This window comes from Pholis gunnellus (genome assembly GCF_910591455.1).
Source record: "Pholis gunnellus genome assembly, chromosome: 4".
Classification (NCBI taxonomy): domain Eukaryota; kingdom Metazoa; phylum Chordata; class Actinopteri; order Perciformes; family Pholidae; genus Pholis; species Pholis gunnellus.
In genome coordinates, this window is record NC_136530.1 from 27,006,214 (window position 1) to 27,030,154 (window position 23,941).

The 23,941-nt window shown below is 42.0% G+C and overlaps 1 protein-coding gene across 1 annotated transcript in view; it reads right to left on the reverse strand.

Annotated features, from left to right (window-relative positions):
* The window catches only part of patj (PATJ crumbs cell polarity complex component), a 121,679-nt gene extending 98,914 nt beyond the window's left edge, over positions 1 to 22,765 (reverse strand). Inside the window, exons 1-16 of the mRNA XM_079158018.1 lie at positions 22,722 to 22,765; positions 20,454 to 20,513; positions 20,169 to 20,347; positions 16,933 to 17,145; positions 16,713 to 16,852; positions 15,690 to 15,870; positions 9,727 to 9,855; positions 8,090 to 8,338; positions 7,799 to 7,901; positions 6,943 to 7,031; positions 6,598 to 6,727; positions 3,811 to 3,936; positions 1,174 to 1,235; positions 999 to 1,055; positions 628 to 762; positions 33 to 245 (exon numbers count right to left, since the gene is read on the reverse strand). Of these exons, the coding sequence (XP_079014144.1) occupies positions 33 to 245; positions 628 to 762; positions 999 to 1,055; positions 1,174 to 1,235; positions 3,811 to 3,936; positions 6,598 to 6,727; positions 6,943 to 7,031; positions 7,799 to 7,901; positions 8,090 to 8,338; positions 9,727 to 9,855; positions 15,690 to 15,870; positions 16,713 to 16,852; positions 16,933 to 17,145; positions 20,169 to 20,347; positions 20,454 to 20,475 (2,028 nt within the window). The 5' untranslated portion in view covers positions 20,476 to 20,513; positions 22,722 to 22,765. The remainder of the gene's footprint in view (positions 1 to 32; positions 246 to 627; positions 763 to 998; positions 1,056 to 1,173; positions 1,236 to 3,810; positions 3,937 to 6,597; positions 6,728 to 6,942; positions 7,032 to 7,798; positions 7,902 to 8,089; positions 8,339 to 9,726; positions 9,856 to 15,689; positions 15,871 to 16,712; positions 16,853 to 16,932; positions 17,146 to 20,168; positions 20,348 to 20,453; positions 20,514 to 22,721) is intronic.
* Positions 22,766 to 23,941: the final 1,176 nt, after the last annotated feature.

Below are 23,941 nucleotides of genomic sequence, written 5' to 3' on the forward strand. Positions count from 1 at the left end.
AATATTGAATGTGTGTTCCTTGATGTTCTCACCTCCTCCACACTGGGTTGTGGCTGTCTTACTGGTCCTGGACCAGGTCCAGGTCGTAGAACAGGTTCATGTTCAGATTCAGATTCAGATTGTGGTTCTGGTTCCAGGTCAGAGGTCGGGTGTCGGCAGCAGACCAAAGTAAACGGAGGAGGCACTTCTTTGAGGAACGACACCACTTCTCGACGAGACTTACCGTACAGCTGCACATCATTCACCTACACACACACACACACAATTACATATCAATGATATATAATGTTAAACAACAAATTTTGAGTTTTCCATTTAGAGTCAAACAGACCATAAAGCAGGGTATGCTTTAGGGCGGGCTTACTGTGATTGACAGGTCGCTGCCGCTAACAGAGCCATATATGGTGTCTCTACGTCACTCCTCCTCATTCCAAATATGGTAGTTTCCATTCATTGGTTGCAATAATAACAAGATGGCGAGGGCAAAACCGCTGAACTCCAGGCTTCAAAACAGCAGTCCACAAACCAATGGGTGACGTCACTCACAATGACTACGTCCACTTCTTACATACGGTCTATGATTTAGTCCCACAGTGTTTGTCTGTGTGTGAGTGTACTTGTATTTACCTCCAGGAGCTCGTCCTCTGGTCTCAAGACTCCATGTTTGTCCACGGGGCCTCCAGGGACCACAGAGGAGATGTAGTGGTGACCATCGAACGAGTCCAGCTCCACACCAAGACGCACAGTGTGGACGGGCAGCAGCTGTAAGCAACGATACAAGACATCAGGAGGAAGAGAGCCGGTTCTAATATTTTGCCTCACCCCATTGATATAAAATTTAAATACCTCTAAAGAATAAAGTATTGGAATTCAACTGCATCATTAACTGCAGCCTCCAAAACAACCATATATGGTTACATTATATTCTATTGTATGGTAACAACACACACCACAGCTCAGAACACACAGTCTTCACACAAACACTCAAGGTTTCTCACCTTGGAGGATTTTTGCAGCTCTGCATCGTCTTCAATGACAGGATCCAACTTCACCACCTAACACACAAACACACACACACACACACAAACAAACACACACACACACACACACATCCGTGTTTAACATCCAAGATGGACAGTGTCAGTGAAAATGTGTAAAACGGTGTTCTCTCACCAGAACTTGGTACTTTGGTCCCAGCGCCTGCTCCCATTTAGCCCACAGTTCTGCATCTGTAGCTGTAAACACACACACACACACACACACACACACACACACACACACACACACGCACACGCACACGCACACGCACACGCACACGCACAGAGAAAACAGCCTGTGTAAGCAGTGGAACAGATGTAAAATTACAATGCAGCCATTAAAACACAGCAGCTTCCTACAGCTCATTAACTACAACCTCAGGTACTGGAACACAACATGTACTGAAAGTGCTGCAAATGAACAAGTAGTACTGTAAAGTTGTGAGAGTGGTTGTGTCGAGTTTCTCACATACATAAGCTATGATTTAAAACTCAAAGAACTGATATCACTTACTGCTTTTAAATCTAAATTGAAAGAAATAGAGGCAGGTTCCCAAAAATGTCAATGTTTTTTAAATTAACTCGGTTACGTCACTGTCTCTTAACTTTTATTTTCTTTTAACTTGTCTTGTTCTGTGTTTTCTGTCTGTAACTATGTGTTTCTTATGTTGCTGCCTGTCTTGGCCAGGTCTCCCTTGAAAAAGAGATTTTTAATCTCAAAGGGACTCACCTGGTTAAATAAAGGTTTAAATTAAAAGTTTAAAAAAATTGTGGAATAGCAGGCAACACAGGACAAAACATGATGAAACAAGTAAAAGATGAATACATCGAGTGTTGACAAAGAACCTCGAGTATGTTTGACCAACAGGTTATATGGGAAACTAAGCAGAGGCCAACGGGACTACTAGTACTAACAGTAAAGCATGCAGTACTGTAACACAGCTGGTAGTACTGCTGCAGCACAATCACCATAGAGGTATTCCTCATGCTCTGCTGCAGTGCAAACATTTCACTTCATCTCTGCTGCAGGCTGACGGTCGCCTCATTGGAATTCACCAGTTAGAAGCAAAAATCTAAATGCCTCAAATGTGAACTGTTAAGTAAGCAACTTCAACTGTATGTATGTGTGTGTAGGGAGTGTGTGTGTGTGTGTGTGTGTGTGTGTGTGCGTGTGTGTGGGGGGGTTAATGCATTTGCACACACACACACACACACACACACACACACACACACACACACACACACACACAAAAATGCCTCAGCAACAATACCTCCTTAAATCACAGAAGAATAAATGTGTTTTCCAGAGCGGAGTGACGGCAGCAGTGGAAGTCAGAGCGGATTACAGAGCGACTCTTTGAGGAAAACCCTGCGTCTGCTCTCTGACCCTTCAGGCTGATTTCAGGGTGGAAACCACCTCTGCTGAGCCCCGAGGAAAACAAAAAAAACACCTTTGTGTTCTCACAAATCTCCTCACATGTTGGGTGCTATTTTTCCAGCAGGTCTGGCGGTGTTACAACAACAGCCTCTGATTAAATTAGCATTGCTAACCCCGGCCTTCACAGCGCAATTAATCTGCAGCGTTTGGCTGAATAAACAGGGTAATACATCGCCGCGAGGCTGTCAGACAGCTCGGACACTTTACATCTGTTGGCCCAGGAGCGGGCGCGCGGCGTGCTAAGTGTTAGCGTGGCGTTTTGGCCACTTAGCAAAGCTAATGAGGAATACAAAATAAAAAAAAGAGAGGAAATAATTCAGGGAGGAGTGCTGTTAGAGACCTGCGTTGACATGTCTGCAGACGCTACACTTAGTCGGCTTTTTTTAAAACACTGATAATGATCAGAGCTCATTCCATTAATCCACTTCCTGTTTTGCATCGCTGTAAGTACATTTAAAAGTTTCAGGCTTTTTAGGATTTTTTTTTCTTCAGTTTTCTAAGTAAATAATCAGAACTACATGTTAAAATGGTAATGAGTAGATTAGCCTGCAACACGAGAAATATAAAGCTGTAACTGTGTAAAATCTTGGCAGAGGAGTTGGCTGTTAACATTGATCTATAACTGTGGCAGTTAATCTATTTTAAGCAAAAACACAACATGTCTTTTGGCCACAGCAGTTGAACTATCAGCCATACGTTTGGGATGATTGGAGTAGATTGTTTATATTATTATTTATCCATTTGGATAATATATTTTTGCTGTGAACATAAAATATTGTGGAATTGCAGGCAACACAGCACTGACCTATGGTTTAAAAAAAAAAGAAATATCGTTGGGAAAATGTAACTTTATGCAAATTAGGGAAGAATTCACGTGGCGGGTCGTCAGTGTTTTCTCAAAAAAACAAACAAATAAAAAGTGATGCAGGGGTTGAACAGGAAATTGTGGATAAGCACCTGTGCAGCATGGATGGATTAATTATGAATCCGATACAGTCTTGCTGACAATTTGTCCCCTGCCGCCCACAAATCATTTTCCCCATAGACCTCTTTATAAACCTCCTGTTATAAAAGACACATCTGTAAAGTTGTTGCCAGGACGGTTTTTAAAAAAAATGTTCCAAACCCTAAAAAAGCAGTTTTAATGTGCATGTGCACAAAGGTTCTCAACAGGGACAGTAGAGCTCGTCAATGTCTGAATCACAGCTAGGATTACAGCATCATATAAACTATAATTTTGTTACATTTTGTTTGGGGTTTCCCCCTAACTCGACTGGCGATTCTGTGGAGGAAATACAGCTTTCTCATATCTACAACAACAGTGTGTGAGCTCACCTCTTTCTAGCTGCGCTGCGTTCGGGTACGTCGGTTCGAGACTTGGCGTCGTTAAGCCAACCCCAGACGAACGGGCTCTGACCTCCAACGACCTCCTTGATGACAGACAAGACTCCTCCCTCTCCACTGACACACACAAACACACACACACACACACACACACACACACACAAAGAGGAGACATACAAATATGCATTTCTTCCATTTTCTTCCACTTCTAGCATTCATGGCATGAATTCAACAAAGGCCGTCTGAAAGTGTGCACCGTCTTCCTTTCAAACCGTTTACATTTCTTATACATTTGGTTTTTTGCACCTCATTGACAATCTTTATTGTTTATATTTTGTTTTATTTGTAGTTTCCCTCGGGATGAATAAAGTTTGATCTTATATAATCTCATCTTAAATCCTTGCTGTAGCCCACTTCAGTGCATAGCACTGTACCCTTAAGGTACAGTGTGCTCCAACCTTTGACCTCCTGACTGATCATTACTGTTGGCGATTTATATAATTGAAGTTTATTTTCCTGTCAGGTTCATCGTAACTCATCATAAGTCTCTGTAGATAAGAGAGCCACAGAAATAACCAGAAGTTAGAAAATCAGTTGGTTCCCAGTTCTCTGTGTTTTCTCAGCAATGAAATAAAAAAGAAGTCTGGAGGAGATAAGAGCCCTGCGCTCCTCTTCTGTTTTTAAAAAAAATCACTTGTTCCTCTCTGGCCTGGAGGGTGACCAGTGCAGGCCGCCGGCCAATTGAAAGACAAAAAAAAAAAAATGACCCTGAACTGGGTGAATTCATCTCCGTGGGCGCTGGTGGATGTGGAGGAGGAATCGCAGGCTTTCCGCAGAGAGTTTGGGAAAATTACACCGAGTCGTAAACAAATTTGTCATCTTAATCTGGGTGAACAGAGGCAGGGAGGCATTCGGACAGGTAATAGGAAGAAAGGGTCCGATAAGTTTAACACAGAGAGTTCCAGTGGCGGGCCGTGCATTTTATACCTGGGCCTTCTGTGCTGTCCTACTACAGTTGAATTACCTCCTAATAACCTCATGACGCATCAATCCAGCAAACCTGCAGCGGATCCACGCATTCCACCACATAAGAGCACGAGCCATTCAAATACTATTCATAAAAAAGTCCCGATAGACAAATGAACAGTAGTAACGTTAATATGTAAATATACTGATGCAGTTTGTCACTTACCGAAATTAAAGAGTTTAATCCCAGTACATCGTTTCAGTTCCAGTAAGAAGTCCTTCTCGATTCATGGAGCCAGTGATGACAGTCGATCCTCGGTTGTATTTCTCCGGTCTGCTGCGGCAGGTTCACAGCGGGGCTGTTAGCCCACCGGCTGGCGGTGACCGCACATCGGGCCGCGGTTCTGGAGATGTTTCCCTGTGAAGGTGTTCGTTGAGTTGTAGATCCACTCGAGTCTCTCCAAAAGTTTTCAAATGCTATGGTGTCCTCAGGTTAGCGTAGCATAGCTCCAAACCCAGCCATAAAATGTGCAACGCTTCTTCAATGCTGTCAGCAAGAAACACCGTTCATACAAATCCTTTTCCTGCTGAGTCAGGGCTGCCAGCTGTGGAGTTGACTGACCATTTCTTAGATGTCCAGCTTTTCCTGAAATGTCTTTCTTGAGAAAGACGTTGTCAGTAACTCCGCCACTAAATCTGTTTCTCCTCCTTATTCAGCCATTGAGTGCTAAAAAAACAAAGCTAGGTAAAAAAATAAAGAAACTAAGCCAACTAAGCTCTGCTGGCAAGTTAAGTTTCGTTTTCCAATAGTCACGTGCTCGCCCACTGACCAATCACAGCACACACTGCACCTCACTCCTGCAAAGTGAGCTGCAGTAATGCTGACGTAGTTGTAGGCCTGCAGGCCGCTCTGGCGCGTCTAAGAATCTCAAACTAAAGATCTGATTGGTTGAAGACTATGTCAATCAACAATATCGTCCCCATTCAACTTAAACTGCACGTGGCAGCAATGGGTGAGTCTGCAGGCCTGGGGCCTCTCTTCTTACCTAGAGACACAGAGGTGAAATCTGATTGGATAAAAGCTCTACTTAAAACAAGCTGCACTGGAAGCAGAGCAACTGAGGAGCACAGTAGCTGTGCAATGAGAAAATAAGATATTTTTTATAATATAATACATGTAGTGTATTTAAGAAAATGTATTAAATTATAAAATAGCTATAACTTTGTGATTCTGTTTAGGCCAGCAGAGAAGGCTTTGCAGGCCCTGACGGCCCACCACTGGAGAGTTCACTTCTCTCGCAGGAGCAGATTGTTGTTTTAATGCAACACAATCATGAAGTTGGCGGAACATAAACCCACAGAAAGTCACTTTACCTCATTAACGTGAGCTATGTCGAGATATACATCTGTGTGAGATGCATTTTTTTAGTGTACGCAACTGATAACAGCAGATTAAAAGTACCTACAAAAGAAGCTAAGCTAATTAATGCTTTCAGTAATAGCATACCTATTCAGGTATTTTGCAATTCATTCGCTGTTACTTTTAATGTCTTGTGTTGATGTTAAACACTGAATCACCATTTTCCTAAATGAATTAATGTAATAATAAATCAGGATTTAATTAATTGACTGATTTACTTTGCTATGCATTGCATTGCATTATGGGACGAAAGTATCCATCAACATGACACTCAAAAGCCAGAGTGATTTCAATCATATCATATCAAAATGTCTGCCATGAAAAGGCTCATTTTTGCCCAATAAAACTGCAAGTATCTGTTTGTCTATAAGCGTCTGTCTGTGTGTGTCTACCTTTATCCAGGGACCTCTCCAGGGTTCTGGGTTTCTTCCTGATCACACTGAGGACGACAGTCCGACCCGTCTGCCTCATCACCTCCATAACCTCCTGATTGGTCAGACCGTGGAGACTGACGCCGTCCAACTGTGGAAACAGGCAGGAGGACAGAAAGAAAGACAGGTAGAGACGAGGAACATGGAAAGGAGTGAAGAACAGGGCTCACATCTGGTTGGGCTGTGTTTTTTTCTATATTTGAATGTGTTACACATTTTAGGAAATGTACAGTGACATCTGATTAGGTATAAAAGACAATAAATGATACATGTAGGTGAATATTAACGATTAAATCAGGTTGTTACAGCGAGCAGTCGGTCGTGGATTCGGATGTTTCCGCTGTGATCTGCAGCACTGCCTGGAACCACTTGTTTCACAAACACACCTACTGCATCTGAATCAGGCAAGAGACACAGACGGGTTTTATTGGAACATTAAAAATAGAGGTAATATGCAACCTGTCATAAATCTGCAAATTGTGATGAAGCAACTTCACTCTCAACTTTGTGTGCTGCAAGCTGTGACCTGGAAAATGAACAGAATGTGCTTGTTTTTTCAACTTCTCAACACAAATAACCAACAATAATAAATATGAGTATAAATTCAGAATGATATGACTTGGATGAATCCTGTTCTGATTCAAACAAGCTTTGAAAAATAGAAAAGCGTCAACAGTAAAAACTTGCTCTGTAAAATAAGAGCCCAGTAGCTGGTTCAAAATAAGAGCCCCGTAGCTGGTTCACTATAAGAGCCCAGTAGCTGGGTCACTATAAGAGCCCAGTAGCTGGGTCACTATAAGAGCCCAGTAGCTGGGTCACTATAAGAGCCCCGTAGCTGGTTCACTATAAGAGCCCTGCAGCTTTACAGTAAACTACTACAGCAGCTTTACAGTAATACTACTACAGCTCCGTCACAATTAAAGACAAACAGCAGCTACACATTACAGAACTACAGCTCCTTCACCGTAAAACTACGACAGCTTCTACACAGTAAAGAACTACAGCTGTTTGACAAGTTAAACGTGGGAGTGGTAGTTTTGTTTAAAAATGTGTTCAATGAGTTTTAACCCGTCCTACCTGAGCTGGCTATGGTATTTTCTGTGTATTTTCTAGTGCGTTTTACTCGGTCTGAGTGTGCTTTAACGGTTCTTTCCTGCCCTACCTTGGCTGGTCAGAGGGTTGTAGCCTATGATGGAGATGCCGAGGCTCTGGCCGTCGTTCTTGGTTAGAGGAACCTCGTGGATTTCATATCCCTCCAGGTTGGGCTGAAACACAAACAGAGAGTCCATTTATTTCAGCTCCAACTGCACCATCTCCAAAGCGCCAAAACACAGAGAAAAACTTTTATCTTTTGTGCGTTTGTCCAGAAGAAAGTTTTTCTCTTAAATTATTAAACAACTTCAAACTAGTAGTCTGAAAAGTTTACTCTATGATGGTTCTTCTGACTGCTTACCGCTTTGCTGAGCCGACGTTGGGGCAGTAGGCCCGGGGCGCGGGGGGGTAAGGATGAGACGGGGGCCGAGTCAGGAGGTGGTGGGGGAGGCGGGGCTGTTGACCTTTGACCCCGGGGATCCCTGGCGATCAGCAGCGTCACCTGGCTCCCACACCCCTGCAGCACCTTGACGACCTGGTCGCTGGTGAGGCCGCTGGTGGGCGTCGCCCCGATGCGAAGGATGTGGTCACCTGTGCGGAGACGCCCGTCCTGATTGGAGGAGAGAGGAGGAGCATGAGAGTCAAACAAATGGAGAACACTTAAAAATGATCAAAAAGTAATAATATACAGGTATAAGTGTCCCAGCAATTTCAAATTCTCAAATAGTGGCCAGTGGTCTGTATTTACAACTGCCGAGAGAAACAAGCTGTCATTTAAAACAGGCTTGTATTAGAGACGGTTCTTTGTATCTGTTATCATTTGGATACCTGCAACTATTTACAGTCATTTAAAAAGGTGCAAGATCCGAGATTGGGAACATTTCTATTGTCTCTTCAACAGCTCTCAACATGTTGACGGTGGTCCGGCGGCCCATAGCTAACGGTGCTCACAGTACAAACTACTCCTAAAGTGCCGACATAGCTAACAGCGTTTACCTGAGCGGAGGGTGAGCGCTGCGCGACTTCATTCTCTGCTCGGGTAGACATTACTCCACTACATCTTTAGATAACAGTTATTTTTTGTCATCTGTTACATTTTATAACAAACTTATCTGTCAGCTACAGGCCAAACGAGATTCAGCCGATGAAAGGTAAAAGCAGAGATGGGGAGACGAAGTTAAATGGTGACGGGAGATAAACCAGAAGGGGTAGAAGACGATGAAAGAAGAGAGATCAAATCTGCAGAGACTTAAAAAAGGCTCACTCTTTGAGATTTTATGAGTGTGTTGAAACACAGGGTGGTTCAACATGTCTTGGAGGTTTTTTTCATTTCTTTGCAGAGAAATTAATCTTGTCCAATTAATCTAATTGATCTAATTAATCCACTTACAAGGCGATAATTCCTCCCTCAGTCCAGCTGCTGCTGCCTGCTGTCTGTTCTGATGCACTGCTCGTCCTTTAACTGTTATTGATGCAGAATACGTCCACTGAACTTTCATTTCTGCTTGAACAGCACAAGTTTCTGCTGTCGGCTGATCAACTGATCGACTAAGGCAGCTGCTTGTTTCAGTACTCTCACAGTCAAAGTCGATCAAATCGAGTTTAGTTTCAACTTACCTGATGAAGACTGTGTGTAGAAGTCATTCTCCTACCTTTCTGCTGTCTGTGCAGTCTATTTTGCGAGGGTACCGCGCAGCATCCCGGGCTTCGCGCCGCTCAAAACGATTGGGATTGGTTTAAAAGGCGCAATGTGTAAGATCTGGCCTGAATTTTAGTTGAAAACATTTTTTTTTATTAACTCATGTATTGTGTTGCAGAGATATCTGCTGAATTAAGCATGCTAACCAGCGATCCCACGGATCGTCCTCTCTCGTAATGACACTTGTTCCACGAGAGAGTCGCTGTAGCATCCAGTCGGTCCTTGGTCTACCATGAGAGGACTCGCATGGGTGTGTTTTTCATTAATATCACGATGTAACACTCATCAGCTGAACTCACCTTGTCTGCCACGCTGTCTGGGAGGAGCGTCCTGACCACCACTCCGGCCGTCCTCCCTCCCACGATGCCGAAGCCCAGACCGGATCCATCGTTGACCAGCTCAATTTCCTCCACGTGACCCCACTGGTCCTTCAGAAATAAGACGAAGGACGAAGACGTTCATTAATGGGTTACATGTGATCAGAAAAAGTTATTCGTATAGACCTCAACCATATATTAAAAGAATAAGAGGTTTGTTCAGATTTCACCCAAAAACCAAAGTCACACATTTCAGATTCTGAATGAGACTCACTCACTCTCTCTCTCACACTCACACATACACACACACACACACAGAATGAAGGAAGATAAAGTATTTATACTGACACTACTGAACATTTGTCTTGTGATTTCTCATTGTTTCTCAAAAAGTTCATCTGCTTGTTCCAAATATTTCTCTAAAAAGAGAAAACCTTCGATTTATTCTGAAGGTTACTTATGTCTTATTGCTGCTCTGCATGTCTGTATGTGTTCAAATCAGTATTGATTCGCTGTGTTTTGTTTCTTCCTGGTGTTGCTTGCATGGCTACGTGTACCGATATGTATACTGTCTATAAAACCAGATGGAGACCATCATCTATGCATTCATCACCTCCTGATTTTTGGGGTAGCGTGTCACCCTCAGCAACTCTCTCCCGGCAGATCTCTGCACTGCTGCACCTTTAAACAACTTCTGAGAAGCTCCCTGCTCACCGAGGCCGATGGAGTTCACTCTGTTGACTCTGCAAACACTATTTTCTGTTCATGTGTTATTTGTCTGCCTCAGTATGTGGAAAGTGTCCCTGGGTCCCCAAAAAGGTGCTTTAAAATGCAAGCTATTCTTATTAAAATTGCTACTATGGTTGCTGTATCATTGTACTAATATTTAGTTGTTTCCTGTTGAAAAGAAAACTATGAACACAAATGTAGATTTCCTTCAAGAGGAAATCCAACTGACCTTCTATTATACTTTTTCTAGTTTTTGTCATCATTTGATATTCCTCCGTTTTGCTGCTCAAAGTGTCATGTGACTTGGGCTTTGTCTTTTAGAATGTACAAATTTGAGATTTCAATAAAGTAGACTATAAAAATTGTCACATCCCCGAAATACTTCACTGCAAAGTTCACACACTCATTATTCTTTGATTAACCATTTTTTTAACAAACGTTTTTAAGAGGGCCATTCAAAATCTCTCTTGCCTTTTTTAAATATTGCAGCTGTTGGAAAAAGTTTTTAATATACAAAAAATGTTTACATTCAAAAACCTAAAAATCAACCTGATGAAAGTTAATGAGCAGCATTCCAGCAATAGAAGCATTTTATTTCAGTTACCGCAGAAGGCAGAACGATCTGATTCAATTATTGCTTCTAGCAGATCGATGCAACGATTATTTTAATCATCATGAATGAATATAAAGGTGATATGTCACGAGGTGAAAGGTGGCTCAGCAGGTAATCACCAGCCGAGAGCATTTCCTCCTCTCTGATAGCTGCTGATCAATGGGAGGCTGCTGCAGCGCACGCACGCACGCACACACACACTTCTGTGAGGCGGCTCTGGTCTCGTATTACAGCTCTGGTCTGATAGAGGAGGTCTCCCTCTGTCTAATGAAACAAACCATACCAGGACGCTGAAAGAGGTCAGATCACACTGAACGTGTTGAATGTTTTCACAGGACAGGATCTGTTATGAAGCGACTTTATTTAGGTTTCGCACTGACTGCACACGTGAAAACGACATATGTGTCGCCAATTACTTTATTTTCTACTTGTATTGGGGTGTAATAAATGTCAGTGATCCTGATGACTAGTTAGCCTGTGTGTGCTGTGTTGGCTGCTAGCTTCCTGCCTGTGAAATGAATTAACACAAATCGAGTACAGAAAGTCTCAGGACCAGTTTGCACTCATGTTTCATCTGTATATGGAGCGTTGATTTAATATAAAACATAAAGACCCAACTGTGAAAAGTCATGCTCATGTTGAAAACGACCAATAAATGTCCTGAAGTTTTGCTTCTTGGGAACATATACAACGTTTCTGAGTTTAACAAAGTCCTAGGAGTGACAAAAGCGCTTGGAAGTTGTCTGATATTAGGCGGTACGGACTAGTTCTTGTGCAAAAAAAGGGGCGGTCCACCCATTTCATACATCAAAATGAGTCTACTATTAATGTTCAGCCTGTTTTCTGTGTTTTCTGTGTATGACTCTGGCAGAGAGAGTAATCTACAACCAGAGTCCTGGAGTTTGACAAACATGGCAGGGAGGGTCTTCGGGCATGTCTGCAATATTTTAAATGTTTTCATCTGCAATTATACCTCTCGCCCACAGGCAAAATGGAGATTTTTAAAAAGACCTTTAGAGGCATCTGCTCCTAAAACTCTGGTTTCTGTGTATCCGTGTGGACAGCTGTAAAGCGGAGCTCATGCCCATTGTTGCTTTGTGTAATGAGCATGCACCTAAAACTACAACAATGGTGGACTAACAGTTTCCAAGGTCAACATTTTCTTTGCTTTCAGTGATCAGCAGATTCTTTAGCGAGCTGTTTGTTTTCACATGTGACTCGTTTGATTGACAGGAGACTGGTCAGGTGACCGCGATGACTGAGGGGAGTTGGCAGTAAAGTTCATAAACTTTCTCCAGTTGTTCTTTAGTTCATTTCCTCTCAGTCGAGGCAGTTTTAAAAGGTCCCTTCAGGTTTCTTTAATTGCACAATCTGTTATCTTTTATCTCTGTTCTTTCTGCTTTTTGTCACTTTTAGGAGAGCAATAAATAACGCGCAAAAAAAGTGCATTCGCTGACACGCTGTCCTAATCGATGGCGGGGAAATATTCACTGAATAGACAAAAGCTGTAAAATCATATCCGACTCGCTGATTTATACCCGTCTTTACGAGCGACAAGTTTCCTGTCAGCGTCCAAAGCCACTCCAGCGAGAGTAGGTTTGGACATCATCAGCTGTGAAGGCGGGTCAGAGCCGCCTGAATCTGCCCGGCAGAGGAGTCTTGGCTTCGGAGGAGACGGATAGTTAGCCGGGCCAGAAGAACAGCAATAAAATCCCAGCTAGAGTTGTGTTTTTTTATGCCCGCGGCTCCATTAAACGTGACCTCGATGGAGACGGGACATGAATAAAACAAAAGGAGGAGGAGGAGGAGGCCTGGTATGCAGGACGTGGCTCGGGTCCAATGAGCCAAGAGGAGGAGGAGGAGGAGGAGGAGGAGGAGGGTAACAAACAAGAGGGGCAGTGTAATTCTGTGTGATAATGACCCGACAATAAAGCGGGGCAGAATCATTACGGCCGAGGCCGACCTGTGGTCCTCGGCTCACATTAACAGTCCACACCTGCTCCGGTTTGTCACCACATCGCTGTTTTTATAGTGGAAGACTTTTCTTCTGGTTATCTAAATGTCAAAGCACTCAAACATTTGCATGTCCTGTGTTGTATTCAGTCCAATAACTCAGGTACACATACAATACCAGTACAGCTGTAGTGTTTGTGATTCTTCCATCTGCTCCGTTTGTATTTTCTCTTCATTTCCCATTAAAATGCTCAGGATTCTTTCCCTTATCTTAACTGTGCCATTATTGGCTCTACAGTTAAAATACACTTTAATAATTGAATACATTTTTGTAGGAGAACTTGGTGTTACGGTCAGAATGACATAAGAATTTGGCGAGGACATTAAGAGATTGAGCCTTTACATATTTAGCAAAGAGCTTTTGACTTCAGGCTGCATGGTGTTCTAGTTGTGCTGCAGCTCAGTCACAGTTTCAATGAGCAGTGGAAAACACAGCTGCTGTCACTGATTAGTCTGATGATGTCATGACTCGATCTGCAGCCCGGCAGCTTGTGAATAGCTGGTTAAACTATTTATGAGCCGCGATGAAACGTTTCATAATCACTCTGGTGTTTGACAAGAGAAGCAGAAAGACAAATAAATAACAACAATTATATAGTGAATTCTGCTGCATTTAAACAACAGAGAGAAAAAGGAGTATCACATATGCTCATTTTCAGGTTCATCCTTCTATTTTGGATAGAACCTGTTTACGTGCTTTGATGTTCTTAAAAAACCTCATATTCATATTTGTCTCTTTAAGGCCCCCTTCTAAAAAAACACCTTTACAAAAGTTTTTCCTGGTGACAACCAGGTTCTACAGAGTGAGGCTCTACTGACCAGCAGGGGGCGACTCCTCTGGTTGTATAGAAGTCTATGAGAAAATGACTCTACTTCTCTCTTGATTTATTACCTCAGTAAACATTGTAAACATGAGTTTATGGTCTCAATCTCTAGTTTCAAGTCGGATAAATAAATCAAGAGAGAAGTAGAGTCATTTTCTCATAGACTTCTATACAACCAGAGGAGTCGCCCCCTGCTGGTCACTAGAGAGAATGTTTTAAGGAACTTCCACATAGGCTTGCCTCGGCAGAACCGGAGGTTGCCGCCTGCTTGTGCTTCAGGAAGGGAACTTTACCTGTAGCAAATTCTATTTGCCAGTCCTGGGAGAGAAGGCAGAATATTCTATTTAAGATCGAGCGGTAAAATAACCTGTACGTCTTTGTGAATAAAATGTTTGACCAATGCAACTGTATCTTTGGTGTCTTATAAACCTGTGAGGGCTGGGAACGTTGTGTGCATGACAAGTAAAATAAAGAAATCAATGAGAGTCCACCAGAACCTTCTCAGCTCCATGGACCACAGTTTGGGAAACTCTGGTTTAATTAAAAGCCAAATAAACATAGCGCTCTCGTACATCTTCCTCAAGGGAGGTCATCCCAGCTCAGATTTGTAGATTGAGTTTTCACAGTTACGTCACTTCCTCATACATCACCGCCTCTGCGCCTCCTCTGCACTCCCTCTCTCCCGCCTCGCATGCCAGTCATTGACTCGTCCGTCATGTCGACATTCATTGATTGCGCCCCCTCGCAGACTTAAATACATATTGTCGGGGGCGATGCTGCAAGTGGAGCACTAACTTGATTTCCTATAGGCTTTAAAGGTCATAAAAATCATCGAGTCAATGTCAGCAGACTTACGGCTCGTCATAAACAGGAGGATCTCACTCTGATACAGAGGCGTGGCCTAAAAGTGACCTCCACTTATGATTGATGCCTCCCTTTTGAGTGACAGCCAAGCTGTTGGGTGACGTCTGTGTGTGGAACTTGCTGAACTCTGACAATCCGCTGGTTTAGGATCTGACCTTAAAAAAACAATCTCACACTGAGCCATGAAACTCAGCAGTGAACAAATGTGCAAACTCAGGTTCCAAAATGAGAAAAGCTGACACGTGGTTTTACAGCTCAAGATGCACCAAATAATGGTCATTCAAACTGTACGGCAGGGAGTTCACCAACTCTGACGCTTTATTGATTTTCTACCCTGAAATGGATGCTAAAGATTTGACAATTACTTTATTTCACAATCTAAGCCTGTTTTCATTTTTCTCCCAAACAACCAACAATTAAACTTTAGTATCGGAAGTGCGGCTCCCATCTGGAGTTATACTGCATCTTATCTTCCAGTTTTAGGAATCTGCTGCCAGAGCAGCTGAGTGAGCAACAAATATACAGATTATTGATCCGAGAGGAAAGTCAGACAAACAAATCAACTCTGTTAGCACCAACTTCAAACTACTTAAACAGAGCCTGAAAGAATACATGATTTGTCTTATTAACAGATGTAAAGACTTTGGTACTGTGTTTCTCAAATTATGGGTCGAGGTCCTACATGGTAACATAACATGACGTATCTTGTTTGTTTTATCCATACGCAGCTTTAGATGTGCATTTTAAAAGACAAAGGAAAATGCATCAGTTGACCAAATCACCGTGTGGATATTGTGTAACCATGAAACCTTTTCTTTTGAAGAGACACAAATAAAATGTAATCTACATCTGTTTTATCGAGGCGACGTGGTTTGTCTTTTGGGGTGTACTACTTTTCTTACCGTACTGGCGGAGGCAGCGGGTGACGATGACGCGGTGCGTGGGCGGTCCCTGGCCACCACCAGCTCCACCGCCTCTCCCGGCTGCTGCAGGAGGGTGAGCGCCTGCTGCTGGCTAATCCCCGGCTCCAGAGGAATGCCGTTTATTACCAGGATCTGGTCCCTCTCCTGGAGACGGCCGTCCCTGCAGCCAAGACACACGGGACTTTTCAATGACGTGATACTGATAAATGTCTTCTGCAGAAATGTATATTCAAACAAAATAACTTTCTCAAGTTATAGCTAAACGGTAACTAAAACATGTTTCTGTAAACACGTGAGGCGAAATGCTCGCGTCATATTTGGTCAGCGCTGCCGAGTTTTACAGTTCGATCGGAGTTTACGAGCTTCACAAGCAGTGATTGACAGCCTTCGCTAATCTTTGCTCTGATTGGTTGTTTTCCTTCGGGAGTGGTGGAATCTCACAAATGCCATTAGGAGCACTAAAAGGAGGCAGAGGAACCGGATTTCTTCACAGATTATCCGTCTCATGTACTTCTGTCGGGATAAATTGACAGTTTGAGCAAATATGGAATAAAAATATTTTCTTTAATGTTACGACCTTTACCTTTAAGTATTTGCCACTGAATAGACAGACACGTCTAAATGCTAAATGCTGTACGAAAGACAGCATTACCCAAGATTCTACAGACCAGGAGGGGAATACATTGATCTGTTTTGTGTGCAATTCAAGTTCATGTCACTCCAACCAAGTGTTTGTGCTGTTCTATATTTGTAAGGGACCATAGACACTTGTTTGTGTTAGAAGTGGAAATGTGTTAATTCAGGCCAAAGTCGTTTGCTTTTTGTTATTTTGAACTACAGAGGCTGGAAGAAAATGGAAGAAAGACATTTTGGAAAACGATCTGCCAAGTTGGAAAGATTTGTAACAAATGGAAGAAAATGTCAAATAATAATAAAAAAACACCTGCAAACCACCTAAAACGTCATGTTAGCTGTAGGAAACGTCAAGCTGCGACAGTGTACCTGTGTGCGATGCCTCCAGGCTGGATGTGTTTGACGAAGACGCCCTGACTGCTGCTTCCTGCGGGATTCAGACCGACCACGCTGAAGCCCAGACCTCCAGACGGAGGCCGAGTCAGCTGACACAGCTCTGTGTGACGGCCCTGCTTGCACACGCACGCACACACATTTAATGTATTTATATATGCATGCTGTGAAGGTGTGTTTCTGTGGCTCCACCCACCTTGGCGACGGCGAGGATCCACTTCTGCAGGACGGGGTCAGACAAGGGCGGTGTCTGATGGATGGGCGGAGACGAGCCGTTGGTCAGGAGGGAGGAGGAGGCGGACAGGGTGGGCAGGGCCGAGCTGCCGGCTGGATTGACGGCGCTCATGATCAGCTGACCCTTTTTGGAGAAACTGAAGTCACTGTTGGCATCGGGCGGCATGCTGCTCAGCTACAGGCGGGAGGAGGGGGGGAGGGGGAAGAGGAAGAGAGGTTTGTCAGATAGACTTGGCAAAGTTTAATAAAAAAGAAAGCGGTCCGTCATATCACATACAACTATCTTCATCTATTGTAGAAAATCCTCTTTTAATCTAAATAAAGAGTTTCATTTTCAAGATGCCCTGCCCTGTTTAACACACAAGAAGAAAATGTATATGGAGGTGTTTTACATAAACACATAAAATAAACAACAATCTTGATACGGAGCCTAGACGGAACATTTTACAGCTGGGAAATCCACTCAATCGAACGGCAGTATGTCACTGTGATCAGCTGACATCCCACTAATATCATAATATAGTGTAAAGAGTATATAGTCAATATGGTGTTTACACTGTATTCATATCTCCAGCTGTTTATTCTATATATGGTGTATTACTATTAGCAATTCTTGTACACACATATGCACTATATATGTATTTATGTTTTTATTTCACTTTATTTTACTTATTCCTGCACAGCCTACTGTAAAAGCTGCACATGTTCATACTCTACATATCTTAACGTATTCATATCTACCCCTTACTGTTGATCTTACATTCTTAATGTATTTCATATATTACTTTTCTATTCCATACATTACTATGTCTATAGAGCTCTAATCCATTGATTCATGTTGTTAACTTCGGCAAAGAATAAGCTCTTATCCCCAATCTTCAACTGCACTTTATTTACAAAAAGAAAGACCGGAGGACAAAGAGGTGAACAGGATCAGAGAGTCGGGGACACACACACACACACACACACACACACACACACACACACACACACATACACAGTTAGTGAGCACACGATCAGGTGTCCACATACTTATGGCCTTGTTTTTCTGTTGTTTTTTTTTTACCACCACACAAAACCAAAGCGTCAGCTCTGACGGAGATGGAGAGACAGAAGAGAAAGAGACGTTCCATATGCAAGGACGCTGTCGACAGAAAAGAAAGACATGGAGTCAAAAAAAATGAAGCGGTGAGGCCGGGGGGTAAGTGGGGAGGAGAGAGGAGGAAAAGGAAAATCAATAGATTCCTCTGCAGGCTGCCTCTCTCTGAACAGGTAATGTATTAATGACCTTTACACTCACATTGTGGAAACTTATCAGTCTGCGGCTTATTTAGGCCGGGCTGACGGAGCAGGATCCCGAGCCATTTCATCAATACCCGCCTCGACAAGGCCGTTACTCAAACCAAGACACTAGATATTAAAGCTTGATAGATCCGCCGAGAGCCGGGGGGGGGGGGGGGGGGGGGGGGGGGGGGGGGGGGGGGAATAAATAAAGAGAGAGAGAAGTCCCCTGCTTCATACACCCTCCACCGGCTTCCACCGCGGCGCTTTCATAGACTCAGCTCTGACCTTCGCAGCACTTAGAATATGAAGCCCGGCGTCGGTTATTGCCATTATCTTAATTTGGCCCTCAGATTGTTTATTGTAAAGGCTCCGCGTCAGTACGAGCTGGAGCTGAATACAGATGGGGATGCAGAGGGGGATTCAATGCCCCCCCCTGCCCCTGCCCCCACTCAGCCCCCACTGTCAGGTCACGGTGTTGGACAGGAGGCTGCAGTGTACTGGTATCTGATAGGCTGTCAACACCTGGGGCGGAGTCGTGCATGTCAGATCAGATGGGGAAACGTTCATCAGTCTGCAGCGCTGCCGCAACTTTAGACTGTAGACACGACTGCTCATTAAACACCAACACACATTTAATAAGAGACGTCCAATGAAGCGACAACGTGCAGTCAATAAAATCATGTCAACTCTAAGGTACTTGTACTTTACTTGAGTTTTTCATTTGATACTCACAGGTACATTTAGTACATTTAGTACATTTTACTGAACCACATTTATCTGACGGCTTTATTTAAGAGTTACTTTGCAGATGAAGATTTTAGAGACCTAATAATGATCTTATAAAATACAAGACATTGTTATACAGTGAACTTAACCACCTGACAGTATTAAAAAATGTGTAAAATGATCTCGACTGCAGCCGGCCACCATATATACGCTACATGCTGTGTGCACGTTAATGCATCAATAGTAATAATAATAATCCAACAGTATGATATTAAATAATGTAGCAACTAAAGAGCCCATTTTGGTGTAAAGTATTTTTGTACTTATTTGATTTTGCTGATAAAAACGTATGTACTTTTACTGAAGTAAAGCTTTGAATACAGGACTTTTGATTTGATTTTGAAATTGTGGTACAGATCATTTTACTTCTGAATATTTCCTCTACCACTGTGTGGCTAAAGATGGGAAGATGCAGGATAAAACTTGGTCTCATGCAAACCATGCAGCTGCTTTCTGACATCTTGTTGCAAGATAAACAATGTTCAGACCGAGCCCACCAGGAAGAGCGCTGGGCCTTGAAGCCAAACGGTGAAATCACAATCCACCTGTCCGTCTCGTGCTGCCATGGGGCTGACTTACATTGTTTTAACCTTTAACCATCCATGGCTGGGACAGTTCACTCCAAAATCAAAAATACAGATATTTCCTGTCCTATGTTCTTTCAACCAGAGTTCCTACATGAAAGTATTCACAACAGGGTCCGTAGATTATCTCCAGGAACCGGAGCCCAGTGCCATAGAGTCCCATTATATTGGAGACATCTCTCCAGAGGATGCCACCAAAACCATCTAGATTGGTAAATATCACTACCGGTGCAGGATTTTGAGATAAACTGTCTTTTTCAAAGAAGAGCGCTAGGAGGTTTTTCTAATTTAGTTTCTGAGAAATCTCAGAAAATGTGGAAAATTAGAAAAAAATCAACAATAAAAGAGATTCACAAAGAACGTGAAAATAAGGTTTTTGTTGTATCTGACAGGTCAGAGTGTTTTTTATTCTGCGATCTGAGCGGTGCTTATAGTTGAGGTTGTTCAGAACCTGGACTGGATTGGGATTTTCTGTAATCTCTGTAAAGCTCTCATGTGCTGCGCTGGTTGGGTCCTGGTGTCTGAGCCGCATGCTCATCCTCACCTGGTTCCGCAGCTGTTTGATGGAGTGCTGCAGGGTCAGGATGTGGCTGAACAGTGGACTCTGCAGGGTCTCCCTCAGGCTTCCCACTGTTTCACTGTGGGTCCACTCCTCCCTCTGGACCAGTTTGGCCTGCAGGCGCTCCAGAGCTCCCAGAACCTGCTGACGCTCCGCCGAGGACCCTGAGGACCAACGCAGGACGTGTTCATCATACAGAAGAGACTCAGACAACAAGACTTCCTGCGATTCCAGCCGTGAGCTGTTTGAAATGTTCAACGGGTGATTTACCTGTTGGGACATTTTCAAACATGGTCGCCCCTCGCTCTCCGTCTGTCGCTCTGGATCAATCTGAACAGAGGAGCAAAGAAAACGTATCCGTCAGTTCACACATATTTAAAACACTGGCCGACACGAACAACATAAAGGACGTTTCTTTTGTTTAAAAGTCTACCAGGAAAGAAAGGGTGTATTCCCTTTATGGCTGCCGGAAGGCTTTTAATTTGAAACATCTGCAGGAAGTGTTGCTGGACAATAGCATCACATCAAACAAGAATCAGCAAAAGCAGAACGACAGGAGTTCATTATCACTGCTGTTGGTAAACAGAGACAGAGTGGCGAGCATGACATGACTGTGTTCAAATCGACATATTAGAATGAAGTTATGACACATTAAAACAGGACACTGGCATGTCATCAAATATACTCCACTTATAATTACTCTAGAAAGATTTCCTTTAATTTGCAGTTTTTCTCCCAAAAGAGAAAAATGTATTTAAATGCTGTTTGAGTTGTGTATGAAGTAATACATGAAGCCTTTTGAAATAAATGTGCGGTTCTCGCTGCACTCGAGGAAAATAAAAAGCTGTGATTTAAGAATGTAGAGTATCTCCAGACCACTGGCCCCGTGCAGGGCGCTACATACACGCATGTATTCCTTAAGATTTAAATTATTTTGGAGGTACAGCTGCAGCTTCGACATATTTCACACCAAGATGACATTTCAAACTGCCGGTCAGTTTGTTTTTTTCTTAAGTAACAAAATCAGACTATATATATGTGAAGGAAGAATCCACAGAAACATCTGGCCAGTCAGGTAGTTAGTGAGCTGATTGCATATTGGTTTCATGTATTGTGATCTGGGAGCCCAAAGCTGCTGCTCACTCCTCAGTCCTGACAACATCACAGTGTAGCACTCCTAATGTGCATCTGTAAACCTCTGGCTACACCAAACACGGTTTCAACATTTTATAGAACGATTAACGATTCATTTGAGAATTAATTCAAAATACAAATAATAATTAGTTGCTGCTCTAACCAGAGCTGGTTGATAAAGCTGGCTGCATGAAACTAATGAATATCTATATTATTGATTCATCAGTCAATGTCTTGTTTTTTAATAAACAAGAAGATATTCAGTTTACATAACACTGAGAACAAAGCCTCACAGTTGCTGAGCTTATTTTAGCATCTCTGCTCCATCAATGAATTAAATGTTGTCAATTATCAAATATAAAAATATTCTGTCACCATAATCGTTATCTACTAGTAATTTTATAAATAATTTGTGGATATAAAAATATATATATATATTTTTTTTTAAGTATTTATAAAGTATTTTCTCATTCAATTAAGAGCGACAAGTGCTACATTATCAGATTTTCCTGGAAATCTGATTTAATATGCGTTTGTTATTATCAATTTAGATGACTTAATAGTGAATCACCATATCTCAATCGGATTTCATCACGATATGATTCCACTGAAAGACGATAACTTATCATATCAAGTTACCTGTCCACCGTTATCAGACTGGTAGCTCAGCGTTTACTCAACAAGCCTTGTTTACACAGGTCAGAGCTGAATCCGCTTTTTATCAGGTGGGGAAAACAAACACACACAAACATTCCTCCAACCCGCGAATCAAAGGACAAAGACAGGAGAACCGAAACTGCACTTCTCATTTAAGCGACACCGTGAACACTCTGGGCTCACACCTGTAGACTCTCACCTGAGAAACCAGGAAGTGAAACAAACAGCTCAAGAGGGAGGGGGGTGTAACCATAAACCATATGTGGAAACTAAACTATAAATATAAACTATAACCAATAAAACATACATCTGTTCGCCTTCATGTTGTGCGTAATCTGATATATTTCACCGTAAATCTGTTATCAGCAGGTTCAACTCGCAACAGGTGCATCAAACTTCTCAGAAACAAACCGAAGGAAAAGAAAACTATGAAACCAGCTGCGGCTGCTTATAACACACTTTATTAAAGCAGCGACAACATCAGACTTCTTTCTGAGCTTAAGCTGAACTAAAAACAACATTACAACAACTTCTCCTCCATCAGCTTGATAACTTCAGACAGCGAAGCAGCTAACCGATGGCTATCCGTTAGCATGCTAAGTTAGCTTGTTAATTAGCGTCTAAAAAAACTCGTCACGTAATTTTTGGTGCGGATAAACATTCGTGAGATGAAGCCGCCAGTAAATGAAGAATGTATAGACAAGAGACGGGTTTACGAACGGGTTTTAAACTGGTGTGAAAACTCACATGAACTGGATCCAGTTTGGCAGCAGTGTCGCTTTAATGCCGCGTTCAAGTGCTGTCGGACGGAGAAGTAACTCTTCTGAGTTGAGACAGCGGTGGTGGAATGTAACTAAGTACATTGAGTAAATGTTTTGGGCTACTTGTACTTTGAGTATTTCAATTTCCTTCTACTTTATACTTCTACTCTACTACATCTCAAAGGAAATTAGTGTTATTTATTTCTACTTGATTTATTTGATTTGACTTCATTTATTTTACATTGTACATTAAAAACACATGATATGCTTATCTTTTATGATGCGGTAGGCTACTATACTGCTAATCCATAGTATAATATATAAAGTAACTAAAATCGTTCCACATTGATTAACTATAACATTAAAATACTCTGAAATGCTTTATTTAGCAATAAAACAGAATAATATAATATAATAATAAAATGCTTTTAAAGGAACCACTCACCATTTACTTTCGATAGGCTATATTAAAACATTTTGCTGATAATACTAATGCACTTTTATTTAAATGTGTTTGATTCAAGATGTTTCCTTGTAATAGAGTATTTTTAGACTAGTATTCCTTAACTTAAGTCGAAGATATTAGTTGTTTTGCATATGTTGTTACAATTCATGTATTATATTTTCTATATTGTTTTTGCATTATGTTGCCACTCTACAGCTGTTGTAAACGCAGCATTTTGTTTAAAATTCCCGTTTTTCATAGTTCAATGAAGTTGCTTGAAAAAAGAAATGTACCCACTCGTGTGGCACATTCATTTCCTCCGTGAATGAACAAATCAAAATCAAATCACCGTTATTTGTCAGGTACGCAATCAAACACAGTATAATGTGTCTTGACATTTGTGCCTTGTTCCAGAAAGCAACTAACAATAGACCATATGTGTGATAGAATACTGTAGAATAAAACAATTTATTATAATAATAATAACAATAATAATGTATCAGTAAGTTGGGAAAAAAAATCTATATAGACATATATCAAATTGTATATATATATCCTAAGTAAATTAATAAATTAAGTAATAAATGCACGGAAATAGCCATAGCAATGTCTTATTAGACATGGAAAATAAAAAATAGTCAATAACATGCTCAAATGAATAACAGTCGTAAAAAGATGATCTTACAATGTGCTTCGTCGTTAAAACCTTATTTGACACTGAGCATTGCAAACATCTGAACTACCATTTTTCTGATAGTCTT